At 31.2% G+C, this 25,907-nt stretch overlaps 1 protein-coding gene across 49 annotated transcripts in view; it reads left to right on the top strand.

Moving 5' to 3' along the window:
• Positions 1–25,907, top strand: part of RIMS1 (regulating synaptic membrane exocytosis 1) — a 469,154-nt gene that overhangs the window by 344,871 nt on the left and 98,376 nt on the right. For 23 of the 49 annotated variants that reach the window (XM_079146461.1, XM_079146485.1, XM_079146449.1 and 20 more), the window contains 3 exons: positions 6,305–6,417; positions 10,401–10,430; positions 21,908–22,020. In XM_079146461.1, the coding sequence (XP_079002587.1) occupies positions 6,305–6,417; positions 10,401–10,430; positions 21,908–22,020 (256 nt within the window). Of the gene's footprint in view, positions 1–6,304; positions 6,418–10,400; positions 10,431–10,889; positions 10,934–13,549; positions 13,638–21,907; positions 22,021–25,907 lie in introns of those variants that run through there. The other 26 variants (XM_079146447.1, XM_079146472.1, XM_079146445.1 and 23 more) reach the window with 4 other exon arrangements.

Below are 25,907 nucleotides of genomic sequence, written 5' to 3'. Positions count from 1 at the left end.
CATTCATTTGTGTATACATATTGGGACTTTATTATTTCAGAGATTATATTTAATGTTTTCGTAAATATAATGCCTGGAATTTGCAAATGTTTTAAATACCTGTTATTTTTATGAATACGTCATCTTTTAAAAAGTCTCTTTTCTTCAAAAGGATAATCTATAACTGTATAGATAAATGGTGATTTATTATAAAAATTATAAGGGATTAATGACCTGTAGTATAATTCCTCACATTCCATAAATTTTTAACTATATCTAGGTACAATATAGCAGAAAATACTTAAAAGTCTTAAATAACATATTCATTCAGTTTTTCATTTTTCCAACAATTGTTGGGAGCAGGTAAGAGGGCATAGATGTAGAAGAATGAGTGCATTCAGGTATCACAGCTGTTAATATAGAGGTATGCACTGATACAGTTAAAACAGGGTGAAGTTAGAAATTGTTTCATAAACAGATTATCAATTGAACTAAGTCTGGATAGATAAAAGCACTTGTGAAAAGTAGGCTGTTCCATGAGAGGGAACAATATAAAAAAAAACACTAAAACTTGAAATATCTTCTCGAGTTTATGGAAAAATGTACCAGTTTTGGAATGGAGAATAGGACCCAGGGAGTGGAAAAAAAGGGGGGGAGGATAAATTAGAGACATCCTGAGAGGTTAATTGTTAATGGTGTGCTAAAGAATCTCAGCTTCTTTATGATCTATTGATGTGCTTTAAACCCAGGAGGTGGAGAGTGATTTTTTAATTTCCAAAATCATAGATCACCTTGGAAACATTTTGGAAGGTGGATGAAAAGGACCAAGGGTGGTTGCAGGGCACCAACCAGCTAGATTATCCCAACAGGCTTATTTGAGATGGAATCTTTACAATTCAGTGATTCATTCATTTAACAAGTATGTACCAAGTTATGTGTTACGTTCAAGGATCAAAGTCCTGAGCAACAACCAAAAAAAAAAAAAAAAGGAAATCTTCCTAGAGGATATTGCCACTGCGATAAGAGATTAGATCTGAAAAGTAAGAAAATATGGGCCATGCCAAGCGATGAGTAAAGGAGAGCAAGTGTATTCCTGGCAGTGGTACATGGGAATGTTGACTGTTTAGAGGATTTAACTTACAGTAGAATAAGGATGCAGGAGACTCAAAAAAGTCTTGAGTTGGAAAAGGAATTGGATTTTGAGGAAGAAAATGAAGTGCAAAGTTCTGATAGTTACCTAGATAGACAGGTTGAAATGAAATAATACTAATTACATTTCTGTTTTCACATTCTTTAATCTCAGCTCAGCAATCTAAAATAGATAACTCTAACCTTTTATGCATGTAGGTTTGTTTGGTTATAATTAAATCTCTTCACTGAATTTTAGTAGACTGTGAATTACACACATAGCTTTAAGTGAATTGTTGAATAGTTAGTTACAGAAGAATGGACTTGGATTTTCTAAGTTACATTAGTTTTCATTTCTCCAAAAGAAAATTGTTTCCATCTAGCTACAGATGAAGTGAGGTCACAGTATGAATGCTTTGCACATTCACTTTTTTTTTTTTTCTCCTGTGTTGAAGATCAAACCCAGGCTTCATGCATACTAGAAAGCTGTCTACCACTTAGATAAACTCCTAGCCTGGACATTGATTCTTGACCTTTGGAAGTTAACAGCTTACCAAAAGGAGTCATATCACTCCATCATGCATTGGTTTCTGGCAAAAATTGCTGTGAAACTGACATGGCTTAAAGACCCTTTGTTGGCTTCAGCAAACTGGCCTCATGAGTAATTGCTCATAAGAAAATATTTTGAAAGATATAATAACCATTTGCAGATAGAAGACAGGCAGAACTGATTTCTGTCTTCTGTGCCTAACTATTTAAAGTGGTGCTTCATATTCTCTCGAGAAGCTCTTTCATAAAAGTCTAGCTTTTCTCCTCCATGTAAATTCAGCTCTGAGAACTGCTAGCATCATTTCTGCCTTCTGTTCTAGTGACTTTTCTTCTTTTGGAACCAACACTCTGTATCCTGACTGTGGATGCTTTGTTTAAACATCTACTTAGACTTGCTTAAATGTGTGCTTTATTTTGTGCTCTTGCTATCGGAAAGAGCCTCTTCAGCTCTGTAAAGGGTCATCGTAGGAGGAATTATTTTGATGACTTCAAATACTACAACCATGTGGTATAACGCCCTTTGATAAGTCATTAAAAAAAAAAGAAAAAAACACCAAAACTGGAATTTTTTAGCATCAGTAGAAGCAATTTCTGCAAGTTCCATTTTCAACAATAGAAATATCTGACTAAAGATCTAAGATTTTGATGAGAAATGTGTATAACTTAAGTCTAAGTTTTAGGTGAATAATGTAGGCATGGATCAAACTCAGCAGTAAATATTTAGATGTGCATTTGGAGGTAGTGAGGTAGAGTATGCAGCAAATATGTTTATATATGTAGCAGAATGGATTCTCATTAGATTCCTTTTTCCATTTATTTTGATCCTTACAAATTGTCAGAACATAATTCTTTCAAGTCTTGCCAAAACAACTTGATACTTATGTTTTATATTAAAAAATTAATAGCATATCCAAGATGAGAAATTACTATTTTTCGATTCATGGTACAGAAACAAATCCTTTCTCAATAAGCAGAAAAGAGAGTAAGTGTTGGACCACAACAGACCCATGTGGATCCTAATTCCACCACATTCTCTCTCTTTTTGCAAGTTATTATGATCCTCAGTTTTTTCATTTATAACAGAGTAATAATTATAATTCTCAGGGTGTAAGAATTCAAAAAAGTACTCACAGATAAGCATGTCTGTACATGTGTGTGCATGCATATGTGCGCACACACTTCCAGTGCCTGGCATGTACATATGCCCCACATTGATGATCAGTAAAGAAAAGCTCTTACCATTTTGCTTATCCATCATTCACTTCCTGCCACATTCTATAACATGGTTGTTCTAAACCTCTTTCATTATTTTTGCATCCTTACGTTTTATCACACCCCATTTCATTGAAAAGATCAATGCACTACCGCCTGCATTCTCGAAGTTTTTCACTCTAGTACCTCAGAATTTCTTGATTAATTTTTCTTTCCTTTTGCCGAAAACAAACCATACTTGTTTCCATTATCTCTCCTCTGCAAAATCTTACTCTTCTCTCTTCCAGTTCTGCATTTCCTCTCTTCTCAGTTTCCCTTCCTATAATTCAGCTTGCTGCCTCATTCCTATCTTTCTCAGGCAAAGTGGCTTTCTATTTATTCTTTTTTTCTGTGCTCTCATGCCTCTTACACACTTGCTAGTGGCAGGAATTGTTTCATTATTGAGGGTCTTTTAGTTGATGTCAAAGAAAAAACAAATCTTTTGCTAAATGATTCATCTCAAATATCACAGGCTATTTTCAGGCTCTGCAAGCCTCCTTGTGGCTCAACAAATGATACCTTAAGTCGCATATTCTGGAGTTGTATACTATTCAGCCAGGAAACCATTTATTTGCCCCTGAGATTGCTTTTGGTACCTTTGCTATTTTAGTTTGGTTCCACATGAAGTCCACCTAAATTATTCACATCTTAGGTCACACTCTAGTTGTTCTTTTGGTACTTATAAATTGCATAAAGAAATAAAGCAAGACTTTATTGAAATTATAATAACCATGGAGTTTCTCAGCACTTGGGTAAAAACTGTATGATTCACTTTTTAGACATCATTCAGTATGTGTGGTTTGAACAGGAGTGTTAAAATTTATTCTCATGATGACTTTAAGAACAGAAAACTCACTCTCTGTATCATTCAAAAGGATTTTATCATGTAATCCTTCCCTTATCAATCAAATTTGTATGGTTGAGTAATATCAATTCAGAATGAATAATTTAATATTAAAACACTAATATTAATATTCTAATAAAATGGAATGTTGTCAGTTTCTTTTTTATCTTAATTGAGAAATGGAGGTAATAGTCCATGTTTCAAGATATAAAATAGGATCTGATAAAACATTAATCCATAGCCCAAGAAGATAAAAATACCCTTATGAAAGACCTAAGCTATATTTTTTTTGTTCTCTGCAACCTGATATTTTGCCATTTTACTGTTCTGAAATGGAACACACACCCTGAATCAAAATTACTGTAACTTTGAAAATTATTTTACTTAAAAGAAAGATTATCAATCTAATTACAAATTGAATAAAGTACTCCTTAATATGCTTTTGGTAGTCAATATGTATTCTTTATTCTCATCCACTTCGAGTTACTTAATAAGTGAATTATATAGCATTGCTTTTAAAAAACAAGGTATTATTTCATCCTTCTGGCATAATAGGCATTTTAATCATGCATTTTATTTAAAGTATACTAAAAATTATGAAAAATGAAAAACATTTGTCTATTTTAAGCAAGCATATTTTAAACATAACTTTTTTTATTCTTAAACCTTAATTTGGAAATCAACTCCATAAAATTTTGGAGTTGTCAATATATTGACAGATATCTTTTCAGATACTATTATATCCAAAAACTTTTTTTTCACCCATATATCAGCCACTGGCACCTACTTAAGTGAATTAATGAGACATTCTGCATCTTTTAATATTATTTTATTTTTAATCTCCTTAGATTAATATCAGAAGGCATCCTCCTTTTGCTGTTTGCCATAAACTTGCTTATTGCAAAGAAACATTATGAACCTTGTAAAAATATATACAGATTTCTACAGTGCATTATTTCTTCTTGAAGGCATGTACTTGAAGTATTCCCATGTTCATCATTCTAATTATTCTGACTCATTCGATCAAAATATTGTATTGAGTTCTCAATGTGTGTGCAACTATGTTTTAGCACTGGAGATAGAGCTCAGTGAAATGGAACTTGCAGGAGGTTCATTATATGAGAGCAACCTAGACTCACCCTTTAAAAACTCTATGACATTCACTTTGCAATAATAACTTGTCAGTTTGATTTTAATTTCTTTTCAGTAATTGTGTGATGGGTTTTCTTCTGGTTCTTTAAAAATCACTGTCTTATAAGAGTAACCAGGTTTTCCTTGCACAGATGTGTTGGTATAAAGTTAATGTGAACCTGCTGACTGAAGATCTTTTTTGACACTAATGTTTTAGGGTTCTCCCACCATGTCTTTCTAGAAGGGGACACGCAGCCCCAAGAGCGACTGATCAAGCAGTCTTTAGGGGAAAACATCCTGCTCGCTCAAGGTCGAGTGAGCACTCTAGTGTCAGAACACTGTGTTCTATGCACCACCTTGCCCCTGGAGGGTCGGCGCCACCTTCTCCGCTTCTGACAAGGTTGCTATTCAGTGTCAGCCCAGCATTCATGTCCTGCCTCCGGGTGTTGGTGTGGTGTTGTACCTTCCTGAGCACTCGAAGCTTTCACTCATTATGACACCATAATTTTTAATCCTTTCTCTGTGGCACTTAAACCTCTCCCACATCCTCTATTACTTGCATCTATCTTTAATTCTGCCAGTTAGCTATCATTGAAAATTAAATTTGACTGTGTTATGTCCTTTCATCTGTTTGTGGCATATTCATATACGATTTATTAATTATGTGAAATTCTGTTTGATAAATTATTTGGAATTAAATATGTATTTGCTTTTGAAAAGTGTAAGAGGAATTTTCAAAAACATAACCTTCCTTGTGTTCAGTGAAGTCTTAGAGCATCTTAAAGTTCTTCAGTTAAAAAAATGTTTGAATGCCAGCAGATGGAGGTCAGCTTATTCCTGGACAGTAGTAATGTATCTGCATGCTTCTCAAATTCTCATTTGTAATTTCAGTTCTTATATTAGTATATTTCATAGCATATGTCCAGGGTTATTTTAAATACCTTTCAAGGGTTTTCTACTTAACGTACAAGTAAAAGTATCTCCAACTAGAATTATGTTTGTCAGTTTCAGGTAATTCTAGAGATCAATTTAATAGGAGCACTTTAGGCAACAGCCTCTCATAACTATTTTTTTCTGTATTTTAAGATCCAAAGGCTGTAATTGAATTTGTTGTTTCAGCACTATCAAACAGGAATAATTTGCCCAGAAAGCACAACTTCATGGAAATTTAATAAAAAAGAAGTGAGTGGATTCAGCTCATTCAGGAATTCATTATGCAAAGCTGTGTGTAGCAGACATTGATCTGTTCCTTTCAGCTCCTTTTGTATTATTCCTTTTACACATAGCATAAAAAAGAACTTGATTTTGCTTTCAATGACCCAGTTAGAGACTTTGTGTCTGTTTTAATAGTAACAGGAAGAAGGGAAAGATTTTTGTCAGGCTGTATTGGAATTTCATCACTCCCTCTGTTTTTGCCTGCAGAATGCATCGACAAGGAAGTCCAACCCAGTCTCCTCCCGCAGACACATCCTTCAGCAGCCGCAGGGGAAGACAGCTCCCTCAGGTGCCAGTGAGAAGCGGCAGTATAGAACAAGGTATCCAATAAAGAGAGATCCTTGTCCAAAAATCTTGGATTTGAGAAACCTCCTTTTTTTATAAACCTTTTATTAAATGAATAAGATTTTGCTAATACGTAGTTTGCTGAATCCTAAGAAGTTAAATTTCTTAGGATTTTATTTTCAACACCCCAGTGTTTCCTGTCATATACTTAGTTTTTGTTGACCAAGTAAACCAGTGATTTTAGTTGGTCCTTTAACAGAATGAGTGGAGGCCTGAAAACATGGTTTTTCAAAGGTAAAAAGGTAGAAAATAAAATTTTGGAGAACTCCAATGTGATATGGTATTTTACATGTTAAAAGAAGACTTGCCTTTACTTATTTTTAAAACATATTTAAAAATTAGACAGTCATTGTGAATGCCTTACTAGTGTTTTTTATTTTACCTTGATTAACAGTATCTTGTATTTTTTTTTTATGTTTAAAGATGAAAGCTGTCTTAGAGTGATTATTTTAGAGATTTTTTTTACTTTGAGCATATATACATTGTTTTCCTAAGAGAGGAGAGAGTGCATGTGTGTGTGTATGTAAGTGTGTGTGTGATTTGATAGTGGAAACTAAATTTTAAACTACATGAACCAGTTGATTTAAGTAGTGGGTTAAAAGAGTCAGCATTTATTGTATGACCCATTTCTCAGTAAGTAACATGATTTATTTCTTATCATTTAAAATTTAAGGATTTGAAATTACTGAAAGCATTTTTATTAAGTGGTAATATAAATGCAGTGAAATGATATTTGAACATGCATTGAGAACCTTCTCCCTATGAAGCAACTGAAAGGTTAACATTTTGAATATTTTTTTTCAACAGTGTTGATTGTTGCTGATGTAAAACTTGCATTTCACTCCATATTGATTGTGCTGGATACATTTTTCTCACTTTCTCGAAGTGCTTTACTGAATGTGTCACAGAAATGTTAAAGATCTGTGAAGATAAATGCATTGTTTCAGAGACTGATGTGACATAGTTTGCCATACAAAATACTTGATTATAGAAATATTAGTGTTGACTTTAAGAGGTATTGGCTTACTAATAGAGTAATACTGGTACAATAAGCTCTGAGTTTGTATTTTTTAAAATCATACTTCATGTTGATATATGATGCTTTAGTTTAGGGTTGCTCTAAAGGTATCAATTAATCTGGAAAATATGATACTTTGTGGAACTCTGACTTTCTTTTCTAAAATGGCAATTACATTATTGAAATCATCAATTCACATGTTTAACAAGCCTTCTCTTTTTTTCTGGGAACATTTTGAGAAAATTATTCATAATTAATGTTATTAATACTCTAATTAGCGAAAACCCAGATGAAATTATTTAACTTTTTAACAAATAAAAACTGTTGTTTATATAAATTATTCTTCCTGAACTCCTGTTGCACAACTGAAAGAACTACAGATATTGGTGTTTGGTTACAGACTCAGTGTTACTGGTTATATTGATACTCAAAAAGTCATGTGCTCCTAAAATTCTTTGCATTTCCTCCAGTTCAAAGTAAAACACTCTATGGGTTCAAAAGCATGTAAGGGTACTACATATAATTCTCAGTGGCAAGATTATAAATTGTGTTACTTCTATAGAAATAAGAATTGCTTCTGCAAAATTGGTTGGATTGTATGTTGGATTTTTTTTAATTTTTAAAAGCTCATGTTAAGATCAATGTTACTATTTATGATATTTATGTTCACAATTGTCTTTCAGAGAAATCATCAATATTTAAGGATTGAGTTGAGGTGGGAAGAAGGGAATGACTGAAGGGAATGACAATTATGGAAATTTTTTGCTATTTAATATCACATACACTAGTGAACACTTTTGGTCATTTATAGTTCTTAAAATATAAAATCTTAAAAGTCATAAAGATATAGTTTTTTAAAGATGTGATAAGAAGTATGTATTATATATGTGTTCTTTCTCTATAAACAAAATATTTATGATGTACTTTATGATGTTAATATGTATTGGAGACTTTTGGTAAATGATACTATACTGTCTGCCATCACATTATGGATCTATTTGAACAGCTCACATGATAGCTATATTTGTCCTAAAATATGTTTCCAAAAGTAAATTTTTAATTTGATTAATGAGCTAGGTAAGATTTTAGCACATTCTATTTAAGATCGATTGCAATGTTGTTCTTGAGGCTGTAGGATTATTCTCATTTTTTTTCTTTTGCTATTATTTGTTCACTTTAGTTCTATTTTATATGAAGATTAACATCAACTGCAGTTTATTTGTAATCAATTAATCTTCTACTGCATTTGACTGACTTCTTGTCTTCTCTTTAATTTTTATTTTTAACAAAGGGTGGTTTCCTGATTTTATGTCTTTTTGTTTCTTTTACTGGAGTTGATGAAAAGATGATTGTTAAGGCCCAATATTTCAAATGGTTTATATTCCTAGATAGTTATACAACTTTTTGATGCACTTCAAAAATAACCTTATTCAAGTGATTTCTGTATACTGTTATATACATTATTGTTTTTAGGATGTATGCCGACATAATTTGATTGATTGGGTATGTTTTTTCTTACAAGTGAGATTTACTATGCCCTTCTTGTACCTTAAAAGCAACATCTCTTATTTTAGAGGCTAACTAGCATTTGAAAAGATTGCTTCATTTTTGAATAAAAGCATTTTAAAATTTATTTTAAAAATGGGGAATGTTAGCCTGCTTACTACATGAAATATACTTGTTACAGTAGATTTAGGGAAAAAGCAGAGATGATTACAGAACATATTTTGAGATAAAGGTAAAGAAAATCTAGTCTGTAATACAGATAACTCTACTAGTATGTGAAAATATAGTGGGAATACTTCAATAAAATTTCCTCAGTTGTATTTCAACATTATATTCTAAAGTAGTAAGAATACAATGTATTCTTTTGTAAAGGGAGGTTAATGCCAACATAATCCATTATATAAAAATGTATAGTTTTCTAGCTGGTGTTGGTGGTGCACACCAGTACTCCCAACTGCTCAGGAGACTGAGGCAGGAGGATCGCTTGAGCCCAACAATATGAAGCCAGCCTGGGCAACATAGAGAGACCCTGTCTCCAGGAGGAAAAAAAAAAAAAAAAAATGTATGGCTATCTGAACTCAACCAAGTGATTTTTTTGTGTATGTGTGCTCAAATGGATGTCTTTAAAGAAATATTTAAAGATCATTCATAAATTAACAGTGGTGTGCCAATTGTTTTATGTTCCATTATTACATCTGCTACCTAAAACTCTTATGATATTTCCTTTTATAAATAATTAGGACACTAAATGGTATACTGACAGGGAGATAGCTTAGATATTATGAAATATTTAAGACATTTAGTTTCTAAAATCCAAGTACTTTTCACTTTGGGACAATTTCATATAATTAATTTGAGAAAGAAGAAAGGATTACTTAAATTAGAATATATTTTTTCACCTAGAAAACGTTACAAAATAGTTTCCATAGTACAGATAAAAAGCACACTTTTAGTAAAACTAAGAATTTATTTTATATGACATTTCAAATCATACGAATTTATATCATTTGTGATATAATTCTTATGAATACTAAGTATTCTTCTAAATACATTTACAATAAAAGCACAATGGATTTAAGTTCAAGTGTTTTAGTAATATTGGTGCTAATGTGCTATACTTAAAAGGCAACAAAAATACTGTGGCATATACTTTTCAAATGATTGATACATAGTTTTCAAAAAAGCATATATTATCCCAATATTTTTGTTTCATTTTAAATCTTTAAATTGCTGTATTCATTCTTCCTTTGATTAATTTTAGTACCATATTTGAGGTTTCCTCATGGTTTATCATTGCAATTGATCATGTCACATTATGTGTTATGCATTTTTATTATTCATGCCATTGTGTTAATTCACATTTTCATGTCTAACTATAAATTTGCTGATTTCTTTCTTTTGTTTCCATCATTATGTGCATTTAATTCATTGAAGAGCAAGAAAAATATAACTCTTCCACCAAAGGTAAATATTAATGTAACTTTTTAAACATTTAATATTGTACTTTTCTTTGATAATATACTAGAGTTATATAACTGTATTTATGGAAATAATGAGAAAAATTATTCAACAGGTAGTTATTTCCCAGAAATGATTTCGTAGGGTACTTGGTATTAATTCTTTCATATTATGTGCAGTTCACATCAAAGAGAAAAACATTAAGAACAGTTTTGCTTTAAAATTTATCTACACTGACAACTAGAAAACAGTTCTCTTTAGAAAAGAATAATATATAATATTTATATATTGATACTATATAACCACATGACAAATTTTTTATTTGCTTATGTTTGTTTGTTTGCATTCCCCTCTTCTCATAGATAAAGGATTTAATTCTTACCTTCTCTTCAGATAGTATCTGTTGCAAAGGAGCAGCAAATCCCTGGATTTTACCTTCCAGGTAGCAGGAGCCTTAGTGAGTGTTCTAACCCCCACTGCAGTCATGCCTCGGGAAAGCTGCTACCTAGGTATTATTACTCTTGGCCTCAATATCATTATACTACTCATTGATTCCTTCTTTCTGAGAGATGTAGAAAAGAAAACTTATTCAGCTTGCCATATTAATACATTACTGACCTCTTTATTACCTTTTAAATCACACGTTATGTTTGGGATTTGCACTTGAGTTTCAAATAGGTTACAGCCTCACCCACACTTAATGCATTGCCCATACCATGTTCTGCTCAGAATTATGGTTGGTGTGATAATTCAATTTTTGAATATGAGTTTTTAGTTTAATGTAATAATGTTACTAGTAATACTTAAAATTACATAATGCTGTATAGTTTAATAAATTACATTTACTCAGTATTTGAAAGGGGACTGATTTAATTTGCTGCCTATAGTAATCCTCAAAGCTGGTGCTGATAATAGCATCATCTCTGTTTTATGAATGAGAAAAAAAGTTCAGCATGATTAAGAAATTTTCCCATTCACGCTAGTGATTAGTAGTAGACTACAAAGGTGATCTTTTATTTTGACCTCCTTTCATTTCACATGGATATATATAGTTTTAATAAGCACAAATCCCAAATATATTATCTCTAACTCAGTGAATCTGGGACTGTGTTATGTGTCTCACAAATGTAAAGAGAAAATTGCAGATAATATTCAATTACTTATTTTAGTCTGAATTTATTAAAATATAATTATATCTATATTCAGACACATAATACATGTATTCTGGCATAAAGTCTAACATACTAGACCATAAATAGATATTAATAAAAATATTATTGAATGCAATCAAGATGTTTTCTTACCTAGGCAGCATAGATTTACATCTGAAGTTTTTAATTGAAGTGTCAGAAACAACTTCATATTTATTAATACAAAAATGGGCAATGTACTTCTTCTTAGATTCAGAAGTTAGGTTTCAAAGACACATTTTAATGTGATAAAAACCTTAGAATTTATATTGTTAATAGGTCACAAACTAATTCATTTATCCAAACAACAGAAAAATGCTATAATTATTTATTCAGAGTTTTTGCAGTATTTCTTATTATTAGCCCAAAGCTATATAATTAGCTGGTCAAAACAAAAGTCCTTAAGTGATATGAAATTTGCATGAAATATATGTATTTATGACCTTGCTATAGAGCATGGTAAATTGTTATTTTTATAACAATTATAAATAAGGTAAGTATGTCCTGTGTGAGAGGTGCTGTCACCCTGCCAAGTCTTCCTTGGAGATAGGATGTGGCAATGCCTCACAGAATAGACCACATAACTGGAAGCAACATAAAGGGGCACACCCCAAAAGCATCTAGCAAGATAGAGAGCAGCAGAGAAGGCCGCAGCTTTCCTCTGAGATTTAAGGTGGCACAGTTCACAAAAAGTGAGTTGTAAAGGCCAGAAAGGTAAGGAGAAAATTCAAAAAAAATTCTGCATAGTCATATTTTAGGCTCATATATCCAAGAATGAGAAGGTTCACAGTGTAGAAATCCCACTTGTCCTGGTCTGCATCCCTTTTTTCTGGCCTCTATCATTTGGAGAATTAAGGTTATTGTGAGTCCTTCCTCCCTGGATAAATGAGACTGGAGCACACCATTCTTAGCTGATTGTACAGACCAAGGATCTCAGTAGTTAGGGTTTGTTTTTGATGATGTGTAGATGAATTTGTCAGACAACCAGTGGTTCTAGTTTGCCAGTGATGGAACGGCTTCCTGAGATGCAGGATAGTAGCAGGCAAACTGAATAACCTGACTGCAAAGAACCAGTTTATTAAATTTCTAGAATATGTTTGTAAGGTCACATAAAGAGAAGTATAAAATGCTGTTAACATTATGAATATAGTATAATGTATCAATATGTAGAATTTGATGTCTCAGAGGAGTACTATATATTTTTCTATTATATTTTCCCAGGAACCTGAGACATAACAATTAATATCATCATTTTCTAACTGAGAAATCTAAGGCTTCTAAAGATTAAAATCTTGGCTCCTTATCAGTCATTCAGTTGGTAGGTAGTAGACTGGGAACTAGATATAAACCTCCCTCCAAAGACCTTGTCATTAATCACTTTGGGTTAGAGGCTCTCCAACATTCAGATAGCATTTTTTGAGTACCTACTGTGCATGCACCACAGGGTAATTTAGGAACACATGTTTTACAGAAATAGAGTCAAAGGCGTCCAGTGGATTGCCTATGGTAATAAAGCAGCTATGAGGCAGAGGATTTTGATGCCACAGCCCATGTTCTGTCCCCTATGCCATGTTGCCGTAGCATCCTCCTCTCACAGCACCAGGATTTTGGAGAAACCTGATTAATCCTTACCTTCCCCTAATAACCCAGTTTTTTACCACTCCACACAATCTATACCTGAATTGCCCTTAAATTGCCATGTAGCTTGAGGAACAAATCCCGTGTATTTGAATAGACAACACATCCTTGGACTTGATGAGTTAACTGAGGAACAGTCAACATTCATATAACTTCATTTACTTTTAACTCCTTTTATGTTGAAAACTGAGAGACCATATATCACTTTAGGCTTCACAAACTGCTTTTAGGCCTATTTTAAATTATGCATTCTAAAAGTAAGCCAATTTTTCCCTCTCTGCTACATTTCTTGGACAGTTTTAAAGAGCCCATGAATGTAGTTTGGGGGCATCGAAATAATGATATAAGAAGATCAAAACTGAACCAGAAATTAAATGACTTCAAGGTGAGAAAAAATGTTATTATCATAATAAATTTCTAATTTATATGCCTTTAGATAGTATTTCTTAAGTGCATTAACCTTTTGACTTTTGGAGGCAGTTTCAAATCCTAACAAAACATCAGATTATCTTTCCTACAAATGTGAATTTCCTTTATTATAAAAAATGTGTAATTTATTATACACATGAATATTGAAAGTCAATTAGACTTAAATTATTTCAATAGGGACAAATAGTAAATGCATTTTGTTGCTTTTTTATTTTTTCACAGATAAAATATGTAATAATCATTGTAATCAGATCATAAGGGCTATTTAAAGATTGTCTGTTTTTAAGTACCAGCTTTCTATGATAGATGTTCAAATAAATGACATGTACTTTTGTACTTTGAATGTTGGCCACAACAGTTGGAATGCTAACTTGTGGAAATAAATTATCAGACTATGATCATTGACTTTAATTAGGTACGTTTTACATTAAAAAGTGAAAAACATGATTTTAATAATTTTGTTATATTAGCTATTGTACAGGTGACATTTGAATATTTATTTTAATAGTGTACTGTGATGATGAAACATACAAGAACAGGTTATATACTTGAATTTTGCTTAAATAAGTAAACTAATTTGTGTTTTCAGCATCAGTATTGTCTTAGTCATCTTCAGGTCGTACCAAAGTGTTTTGATTTTATTTACATTTTATTATTATTAAGTAGTAGCATATTGGACCAGGGGAAGCATTTCCTTTTATTGGAGGTCATAAGACTTCAAAGGTTTAGGATATAGTTCTGTGGTAGAGTGCTTATATATCATACACAAGGCCCTAGATTCCATTTCCAGCATAAAACAAAAGAAATAAACGAAAAACATTTTTAAGGTTCAAGTATTTTACTCTTCCAAAGCATTGCTTTTCTTGAACAATGATTATGAATATTTGTGAAAAATTATTTAGAAAGCTCTACTGTTTAGAACTTCATTAGTAAAAGACTTTTCCTTTCTGTTTTTTGCCACAAACTCATAAATACAGAAGTCATTCTAGCCTTCTCTTTGAGCATTGAGGCCCTATGTGTACATCAGCCCAAATTAGAAATTATGATTTCAATCTTAATTTTTCATTCTGCTGATTGAAGTGTTTATTTGTAATAGCATGATAGTTTTTAAAGCTTCCAGGATTTAGCTCATAACAAATGACCCTCAACTTACAAGATATGCCCCATCAAGGGAGTATATCACTTTCCCTTTCTTCCTGAGCTTTGTAGAGAAAGTGCAAAAGAAACTAGATACCAAGCAGGTGTCTAATGATGGATAGACTCTGATGTGTTTTCTCTAAAATTATGTGTGTCCCCTAATTAATGTAAAACATGGGAAGATATTGCTTAAAATCAAAGTTGAATATGAATATAGCAAAATCATGCCAAATCAAGCCTTTCATGATAGATTCTTTTGCCATTAATGTTAATGAAATGATAAAAAGTGCTGGATAAAGATAGTAGAGATCCCTTGGGAGAAAGGTGACTTCCTTGGTATTCCCCCATGGAAGCCTAATTACACAGGCTACTCTTTGTTAAAATTATATTAGGACTGCCTCTTAAGGAAAATGGTGCTCTTTCTCAAAACCTAAATGTGTTTTAAAGAACTATTTAACCCAGAATAGCAAAGCAGGTCAAGGTAAATGACAGTTTCTTTCATTAAGAGCTTTGCCCTTTTTTTTTTTTTTTTTTTTTTTTTTTTTAATTCACCCAAGACTAGAATTTTTGATGTTACTCTGGAGTCTGGCAGTTTTAACAGACAAATTGATAATTGAGGGTATAATCATGAGCTTTGTTTAAGGTAGCTCAGTTGAAATAAGTGTGCTAAAACAAGGCATGGTCTTGTGGTTCTAGCTGAAGTAAGATTTGAGTAATTGTGTATGCAAATATCCTCTTTAACATGAGCCAGTGTTCCATTTCAGTTGTCTATACAAAACTGATTATTTTTTAAAATGTTCCTAAAATGTGCTATATTTGCTTAACGTGTTATTGTTGCAATTTGTGTCTGTCATACTAAATAGACGTATCTTTTCTTTTATTGTTTATGTTATTACTGCATAATCCTTAATATCCTAGAGAATTTTGCAAGGACACAAGGATAACAACTTGAAACATTCTACACTTGCAAATTGAAATGCATTTGATTCCAAGAAAATAACCCAGAATTTGGGAATTTGAATATAGTCAAAATATTTTTAATACTGATCTTTATATATGTGTGGGGGTTATTGTCATGTGAAAGTTTAAGAAGAATATCTGAGTTGCTAACTTAGCTTGTATGACTCCAGAAATAGGGATAAAATATAAAAATGAATATTAAAAGAATATGTTACTTCTTAAATTAAAAACACACACAATAGGAAAAGTGGCGTAAAATATAAATGGTGAATTTTCCTCCTCCATACCTATAGTTTTGGTAAATTGGTGTATTAATGCTGGAAAATTAGATAATAGAGCAAAAGACAGTCATTGTAGTTTTCCATTTTTTGCGAATGTGAGAAAAATTTAAAGACTTTAAAAATGCCTATTAAAATAAGATAGACTACAACATCAGAAATTACTCTAAGAAATCTCTTCTCTTTAAAAATAAAAACTCTGAATGGAAGGATACCGCAAGAATTGACTGAGGGAACATTAACAAATGGATGAAAGATGGTGAGCCTAGGAGTATAATTTAGGCACAATCAGTTCCCTTTCCTAGGTTCTTATATTTTTGCAACATTATTTCTAGATGTATGAAGAATTGATCCATATTAAATATTGTTATTCTTTTAGAGCCTAAAATAACCTAAGCAGAGACTAGTATTACATTTAAAATTTTACAAATATCAAACCATCTTGATAGAATATTTCAAGATCCAGCTTATAATTAAATTGTCTTCATATTCAGTTTTTGTATAGTTTATATTGATTGCAATTCAATGAATTACATCTTTTGCATCTTTTATTACTTTTTAATCTCTATATTAATTTGTACATTCTATTTGATTTTCCACTATCAATGAAGTTATTTCTTAAAATACAGTTCTTTGAAGAGTGAGTTTTATTTCACTGCTGTCAGTAACTGAGACACTGTGGATGTTTCATACATTTATTTCACTCCACATGACAATTTCCATTGCTCTTCTTGAGAGATGCCTTGGGGCAAGGGTGTGGCTTCACTGTCACAATGTTTTCAAGGAGGAATGTTAGTTTTTATATTCATAAATGTGGTAGCCTATCATACGTAACCAAATGGACTTAATTATCCTATCTAGACATTATCATGAATCACCTTTGACCCATGTATTAAAGTTCTCAAAAACTAAAATGCTCATAATCTTTTTACTTTAATATAATTAATAGTATAGAAGTTTGTAGTATTTCTATTCTCTTTAAAATTGTATTTTACCAAGAATATTTGAAAATATTAGTTTAACAATGTATTAATATAGATTATTTTCCCTCTAGACACAAACATGTGAAATTTCAAATTCATATTACTTCTCAATACATAGAAATTTGAAAGATTTTAGGAATTTTGAGATCAGAGCAAATTCATTTTTATATAAGTAGATTCATGAAAAATGTTTTAATTAAGTTTATGTAAGTTTAATGTATAAATTTTAATGGTACTAAATTACATATGACTATGATATTTACAATATTTTTAAGAAAGTTACTAATGTCTAGCAAGTCAAAGAAATTTCTAAATGTTAGCACAAAAAGACCAGGATGGACATAAACTTCATGAATCAGCTTAGCTGTTTATTCAGGGATGAAGTTTCACATAGGAACAGGGGATGCAGGGATGAAATGGCACCGATGGACCCACTTTCCTGGTGGAAAATGAGTCACTCAACAAAGAAAGGGACTGGGTTTATATAGGTTATTTTGAGGGGTGGTCTAATGAGCACATCAGTTTTCTTGGGCACTCAGAAGTTTGGGGTCAGGGAATGTGTCAGTTTGAGGGTTTAGGATTTCAACCCTCTGGGTTGAGAGTCTGTGGATCTTTCTCTGAAGGGGGTTAATGCCCTCTAGGGACTGTCACTTCAGAGGTGATAAAACACTTCTTCCCTGTCTGTAGTTGGCATCTGGATACCCCTTGTCTTAAGAGATGAAAGCCATCAGCATATGGCCTTCCTTTTCACTTTCTTTTCTCAGGCCACATTATCTTGAGGATTTTTCATTTTCCATATCTAATACTAAATAATCCCAGTTTCTTTGGAGGTGATATTATAGAAATTTTTCAATGATTAGTTAGGGTACATTTATTAATGACTCTTAAGCTTTTTAAAACTAATTTTTTAGTCATAAGCTTCTTCAACAAATATTATGAAAGACATCTAGAAAAATGCATATAGACACAAACAAAATTTGCAGATGATTTCAGCTTGTTGATGAATTCATCAAGGATAATCCATCTTTGATCATGGATCTTTGCTAAATATATTAACAGGCTAAAATCATTTGCAAATTTTCTGTAGATTAAGAATTCTTAGAGAACTGTGTGACTTGAAAAGAGAAATAATTATTTTAATCTGTCTTTTTTTAAAGTTATCTAATGCTTTCCATTAGAAAATTAAATAAATTATAGTACTTTGTATATTTTGGTTACTTTTCTTACTTTGCTTGCTGCAATCATAGTTCTTTTTTTTTTTTTTTTTGAGTTTTAGAAGATAAGAAATATTTTCATGAGCATGGCTTTAACTCCTGAAAAAGCTGAAAAAAATACCAGCATTTGGAAAGAATAGTGAATAAAATTGTCTTGAAGAAAAGGAATTTTGTTCAATATATGTTTTTGGTAAATTAATATGTGATTTTTTAGGGCACAATTTAGTCAGATTTATTCAACATAAACCATTTCATTTAACTGAAGGCTTATAGTGAACATTTTTAACCCTTAATCTCCTAAATATATTTTTATAAAATTGTGGTGTTGATTACATTTTAGGGATTAGGGGAGATAAATTGTTCCATAAAATAAGTTGCTCTTTGGGATTAGAGTTAAAATACAGTCTATAGTAAACATTATGTCTTTTGACTATGTCATATATAAGCTAAATTTTCATTAACAAACTAAATGAAATTACATTATTGCAGAAAATGGGAGAGTTTATTTAACTCTGTATTTTCTACATTTATGAAGTTTTTTTACAAATGAAAACCCCAAAGTCTCTAATTTTTTAGTCTTTCTATAAGGAATAGTGATAGGCATTTTAATAACTTTGTTTAGAATACTACCAGCATTCAGAGTGCTTCTAAATTGGGGTTTCAAGATCTAGGAGAGAATTGGAAAATATTTTATATTTTAATTTTGCTATTAAAATTAAAATTGATAAAACAATATAAAAATTTTAAATTCTGAACAGTAATCAATCATTCATCTCAAAGTTTTTTATTTTAGCTCTCTAGTCTTGTGTTTAATTTTACTTATAGTAAACATAACATTTTAAGGTTCTAATACACCTTGAATCATTACTATTTGTATAAATCATGTAAATTAATGGAATCATATCTTCTGATTCAAATTTGATATTGTTTTACTTGATAAATTTGTCTTAATATTTAGCTTGACACACCTATAATCCAGAAATAATGTCATATTAACCGCAGTAGGCAGCTGAGAAATAAAATGGAAAATGATTAAAATCTTTAGCTTTAGAGCTTCCACATTCTTACTGAAGTTTCTTCAGTGGTTATGAAAAACTTTTATCGAAACATGATAACTTGTATAAATAATTATTTCACTAAATATGCACTAAATACATACTGTCAGGAAACAAGAAACACTACAGAAATGTATGCAGTATTATGTAATTATCTGGCCTTCTGATTTGAGTAAGTAAATGAGAAAGTATTTGTATTTTACTTCTGTTGTTAGAATTGAAGAAAAAGCACTAGGATAGTGTAGTGACTGCAATTTTGCTGAGAGTTAAGGGACCCACTCATGATTTTGAGTTATAATATTAATTTAGAGCTTTTTCTCTCTTTACTATATTTAGAAAATGTCAGCTTCAACTCCTTTAGGAATAAATATAGTATAATAATCATGTCTGGAAGGTAAAAATGAAGTCATTTAAAACTATCCTTAGAGTCATTTAGTATGCATTACTGTCTTATGATTTGATCTGGAGTTTTGCAAAATAAATATTTAAATGCAACCATATCATTAGCTGAAACAACCCTATTTTTAGAAATGAGGCTTTGCTTTGGCAAAAGTCAATCACTGGAACAGTTTCAAACTGCTTCAGACCAGTAGCTCTTGGGAAATCCTCATTGTCTAAGTAATCATCAATCCTAAGAACTACATGATACTAGAAGTGAAGGTTACAAAGCTATGGACTAATAAATGTCAAAACATTCCTAAAAAACTTAATATCATTTGGTAAGCATAGGTAAGCTCACTTTACTTAAATTTGTTTTTATTGGTAGTAGTGATTACTTCAGATTGCTTTAAAATTTAATTACAAAGTATAACTGATTATAGTTCATTTGATTTTCTCAAAGATTTAAGTAAACGGCTGAGTGTATGCAGTGGTACACCATAGACAAAAAACAGAGAGCAGATATTTACACATTTTCTATATTGCTAATGGTGTTCTATAAATATAATGAACATTTTCAATAACTGTCTCAGTTTCTAATTACTCTCATGTAGCATTTTGCATTATAATTTTCCTTTTGACTCCTTATTTGTTGTAAAGTAATAATTTTCTGAACTACTTTTCTCAAGCTCTCTGTTGAACCATCTTTGAATTGTAATGGTAGTGACCATTTATTGTCTGAAGTCAACATTTTCAAAGCAAGTGTGTATCATTGCTTAATTCACAAAACTATGATGATAAGAGATTGAGATTGTCTAATTTGCTAAATTTAGCAAAGTGAACATTTAATGATTTGGTGCTAAAGGTATGATTGAAACACTTAGGCATAAATATTATAATAAATAATATCAGTTTTTTTGTATTTATATCTTGGACTATTAGTCTGTACCTGGACACATAATAAAAGATATCTGTTTACTTAATTTTTAAAGTGGGTGTCAGTGTCATTTATCAAAGATAATAGGTCACATTTAAGCACTGTATTGGAAAAATTTGTCTGCACATGCTTTCATAAACTCTGCGTCAAAGAGATGAAATCAGCAATCAAGCCAATCAGATACATCAACATTTCCATTAACTTTTAAACCTATAACGTCACTTGGCAAAAACCCCACCACATGGTCACCAGAGAAAAATTCTACCATACACACACACACACACACACACACACGCAACTTAAAAATAAATCTTAGCACTTGTTTTGGAGACTAAGTAGTCTGGGAGTTTGACAAAAAATAATGTGTAAATATAAATAAATTTGTCATCAAGTGCAAGTATAAACATTAAATAGTTTACCTTACACACAGCAATACCCTTAGGGTTTTTTTCCCCTTCATTTATGAAAAACACAAACATTAAAGGCAAAGTTTTGAAGCTAAGTTGTTTGTGATGGATTTTGACTTAAAATAACTCATACTTTATTGAAAATTGTAATTCTCACTCTCTAAACAGTCACATTCACTGCTTAGGAGATTAATAAAGGCTTAAATGGAAAACATTTCTTTGCATGTTATAAATCAAGGAGCTAAAATAGTATGTCTCACTTTTATAACATGAATTTTATGTACGTGGTTCAGATATAGTCTTCAGAAACAAAGAGAATCTTTTATAAAAAGTCAGTCCATTTGTAGGAATTGCAGATATTCATGAGAAGCTGTCAAAATTCATGAATTACTAAGAATGCCTCAAAAGAGTAGGTGTTTATCAGTTAAGCAGTGTGTTTAGGTGACTACTGTTAGCTGAGGATGTAAAGTGAGTGTGTGCATGCATGTAAGCATGTGCATATATGTGTGATGTGTTAAGTACGCATATTTGTTTTCCCTATATATGTACATGCAACAGCTGATTAAATTGAAAACATTTCCACAATTTAGTTTCTTATAATCAGTTATGAAGGGAATTAAAAATAATTCATCTTAGGTAACGACATAGGCTACTTTTGTTACTAACATTGTGTTCCCCATTCTGTGTAATTTGAATCATGTTCATCTTTAGATTAACAGTTGCTAGTATTGTATACTTTGCATTTTAATTTATTTATCACGTTATTTCTAAATTTCATTTAATTGAAATCATTTCAAAAGCATTGAAATCTTAAACCACTCAGTTCCTTAAAGGTGCTTCATGTGTTTTAATGGGCTTCCATTGTGTGTTTTTGCAGCAAGCTTAGTAGTGGAGGAGCGAACAAGACAGATGAAAATGAAAGTCCATCGATTTAAGCAGACAACAGGGTCTGGTTCTAGTCAAGAACTTGATCGCGAGCAATATTCCAAGGTAAAAATCAGTAGTATCCAACAAGTAGTCTCCCTTTTAGAAATGTGTAGTTTGTGCATCAACCAGGATGAGCCAGCACTGAGTTACAGAAGTTATCACAGTCTTGCAGCATAACTTCTACTAAAGACTGAAAAAACTCTTCCTTCCTCTTTATATTTTCACAGCATGTAACTTTTTTGAAATATGATTTATTAACTTGGATTTCTAAAATTTCATTTTAGTTTTCTAAAATGAAAATATATAAATACTTGATAAGTCACTTATGTTTGACATTTGTGTAGTTCACAAAAATATGTGAAGCCGTTTTGTTGCTTGAATATCATTTAAATATTGCATTTAAAATATCAAGATACATACTTATAGTCTTAACCACTTTTTTGAACTGATATTGATTATGGAGATTTATTAGTGAATGACTAAAATTATGTGAGATTTATCGATTAGTCTTTAGTAAGAAAAATAACTGATTTTAAACCCTTAGAAACTGAAGTCACACTTTCAAATGCCAATAACATTTTCTACATTCCAATATTATTTTCTAAGGAAACACTAAGAGGTCTACAAAATGATATTTAATATCTAATAAGTTTAATTAAAATATCATAGAATTTTATACTTTAAGAGGTAAGTGTATGTATATTATCTGTTTTACTTAAATTTTTTAAAAAAAATTACCATAAAGTAGCAGCATCCATTACAAGTCAACCTTTGTTATAATTTGATATAAAGAAACCTTTTTGGAAAGAATTACTGATTATAAAGCAAAATAAATAAAAAGAAACTACATTTAATTAATATGGATAGCCTGAAATAATGACTAGGGAAGCCTACTTATTTTTAAAGCTTAAATAATGGTCTTGAAAAACCATTAATTTATTTTCAAAACTTGAAAGCTAGCCAGCCTAGAAAAACTTACTTTTTAAATAATAGAGCCAGATATTCAGTGATTGATGTATAAAAAGTAAGTGGAGTGACAAAATGGGATTTGTTACCCATACTAACACAGTTTTTTTCATGCTATAAAGTCTGTCATTTTATATCGTACTTTAGATGGAAAAAGGTTTTCAACAGACAATGCAGAGGGTCACTGTGATTCAGGGATGCCAATTCCCAGAGTTTGTAACAACTTTTTAAAAAGTAGAATCAGTAAGGTAAAACACAGAATTGGTAAGCAGAATACCTTGATTTTCCATGGAGTTGCAGATTCCAGCTCTGTATGTTCTTCTCTGCAGCTTATTTTATGATATTGCCTCTTAATCAGCTTACTTGTCTGTCTCCCTGAATAGCATCATTACCTTTTGTTTTATAACAAATGGGATAATAACTTGAAGTCAGGGTAATTTAGGGTTTGGTTTGTTTGTTTCTGTTTCTTTACAGTTAGAAACACTTATTCAAAAGGTTTTTCTTAAACTGGAAAGACTTCATTAAAGCCAAATATACTTTCTTGATTTCTTAGCTTTATGTCAGAGGTTAAGGTCAAATAGAACAGCAAGGGTGGGTTGGGCCCCTATAGCAAGCAGCAAGGAGATAAGTAAAGAATCAGTAAAATACTGACAGCCCTTTAGATCATTCTGAATTAGGATTCCAGTCTTTAATGAGTTGATCAAAACATTTATGCAATGTAGAGCTCTAAAAATCCAAATCATCACTGATACTTGTAGTCATGGTAAATCAAAAGTAGGTTTATCTTGTTTGGGATTTACTCATTTTGTGGCTCATGGCAATTGAGATCTTGAAAGAACCTCAAAATATTCTTTTACTTCAACTTACATATTTACCAAAATTATGAACACTGAGGCTCCCAAGATAGGTGACTTATTGAAATTGATAAAGCCTCTCTCTGAAGTGATTTGGGACTTAATTTGTTGTTCTTGTATCACTGAAATGCATATGTTACTCCTTCTTGGTTCAAAGTTGCCCATTGACTCCTAATTTGCATTTGCATATTCTATCCCTCCCTCCTTTGCATAAGTACCCTCTGTCTTTCATTGCATTTGAATATTTTTAAACATTGCTTTCAAGTATATTACTATTACTCTTTCTGAATATATTAATTGACTCTAGCACTTAATAAAATTATTATAGCTTGTCATGCCAATAAGTGTGAGATCAAAGGTATGGTAGCTTTAAGAACTTGTAAAATAGATGATGGAGAAATATATAAAATAAAATAGCAAATGATTAGCTCATTTTTTACTTTATATGTCAAGTAAAAGATATATATTCATATTGAATTAATGCTTCCAATATTATTTTTATTAAATTTTTAATTGATACATGAAAATAAAAATTGTACATGTTAATGGGACTTAAAGGATGGTTTTTTAGTAGCCATTTCAGTTAGTTCAAACCTCTCTCATATACTTGAGAAATTATCTTTTTTGTTTTTTATACTTTTGCACCAAGCATTTTGAATGTATTCTGAAAAGATCTCATTATTGCTAAAGCTGAGTGCCAGTATTATCATAAATACATTATAAATTAAATTTTGAACTTTATTCCTTTAATACTGTTCTTATCTACTTGACATTTTGAATGAAGCAATACACGTTATTTGAAAATATTGCCAAGTTAAAATTAGTTAACTGTTTTCAAAATTCTTTTAATTAAGCACCAGAACTAGGTATTTTTTCAGGGCACAAAATTATCTCATGAATAATTCCTGAGGTATTTTTGAAATGTGGTACCTCTTTAAAAATATTAAGTAATGCTAAAATCCATCCTGAGTAAGGAATTAGCACTGACTTTGCTTTTGAAAAGACATAAAACTGCTTTGGCATCCTTGAAATGTGTCTCCATACTATTTTTTTTATTGATGTTAGTCAGAGTTGCATGCTTTAATGATGGATTGAATTCATAATTGGAGGGTAAATTCACATTTAGGCATTCACATTTTAGAGACTGTTTATATTTCTGTAACCCAGGAACAGCAGCCAAGACTGATGAGATGTGTTTTGTAGGGTAGCTGCTGAGTGTTTATTATTGCTTACTTCTAAAAACAGCAGTCCTATATTTAGAACCTTCCCTCTCATTAATGAGTTATTTTTCTTCTCTATGATCAGTATAAATTCCTCCTTGGAAGATTCTGTTCTTCAAAATATAATTAGTATATTTCCACTAAAACATTAAATTGTTAAATAGGAAAAATACTAAACCACACTTGATACAAAGACATGTATACAAGGAGATTGAGTAAGAGATGGCTTATAGAAAGGGAAGTTTTTTTTAGTTGGAGAAATACTTCTATTTGTACTCACATAAACTTGTTTTGTAGTCTTATTACTTTATGTTGGCATTTCCAAATAAGGGGAGCATCTGTTCTGGGTGTCAATACAATGCTAGAAAATCACTTCTGACTGGATAAATTCTTAGGGTGGCAGGTCCTATTTCCATTTCTTTCATGGAGAAACTATCATTCTAATACATTTGGAAACATAATTATTACATAGTTCATCTCTTTTATCACAATAACTTTAGAAAACAGTAATTTGGAGCTTTGTTTGTACCCCAACAAGTATTAAAACTTAGTTTCCAGTCTATGATGACATTAAGTTGTTACCACATCTGCTATATAAATTAAAAACAGTTCTTATCGAAAATGATTCAAGTCAGTCAGGATTGTATGATCACATATGAAAGACTTGTTTGGTAGACTGAATTATCACATTACTTTTAGTACATTAGGCCATATTAATTTTAGATGAAACAAAATTAAAAACAGTTATGAACATTGTAGAATAAGTGAATTTCCTTTGGATTATAATCTACCATATGGCTTCTAAAGAGAAATACAATCATGAAAAATCCTTTAAAAATAATTTTATGCATATTTTATAATTTAGGAATTATATTCATGCCTGATGTAAAATTCTTTGACCAGTATACAC

Source organism: Sciurus vulgaris (assembly GCF_902686455.1).
Source record: "Sciurus vulgaris genome assembly, chromosome: 7".
In the NCBI taxonomy this organism is placed as follows: domain Eukaryota; kingdom Metazoa; phylum Chordata; class Mammalia; order Rodentia; family Sciuridae; genus Sciurus; species Sciurus vulgaris.
The sequence above is the reverse complement of the archived record's forward strand: the minus strand, read 5'-3'. Positions and strand labels throughout refer to the sequence as shown.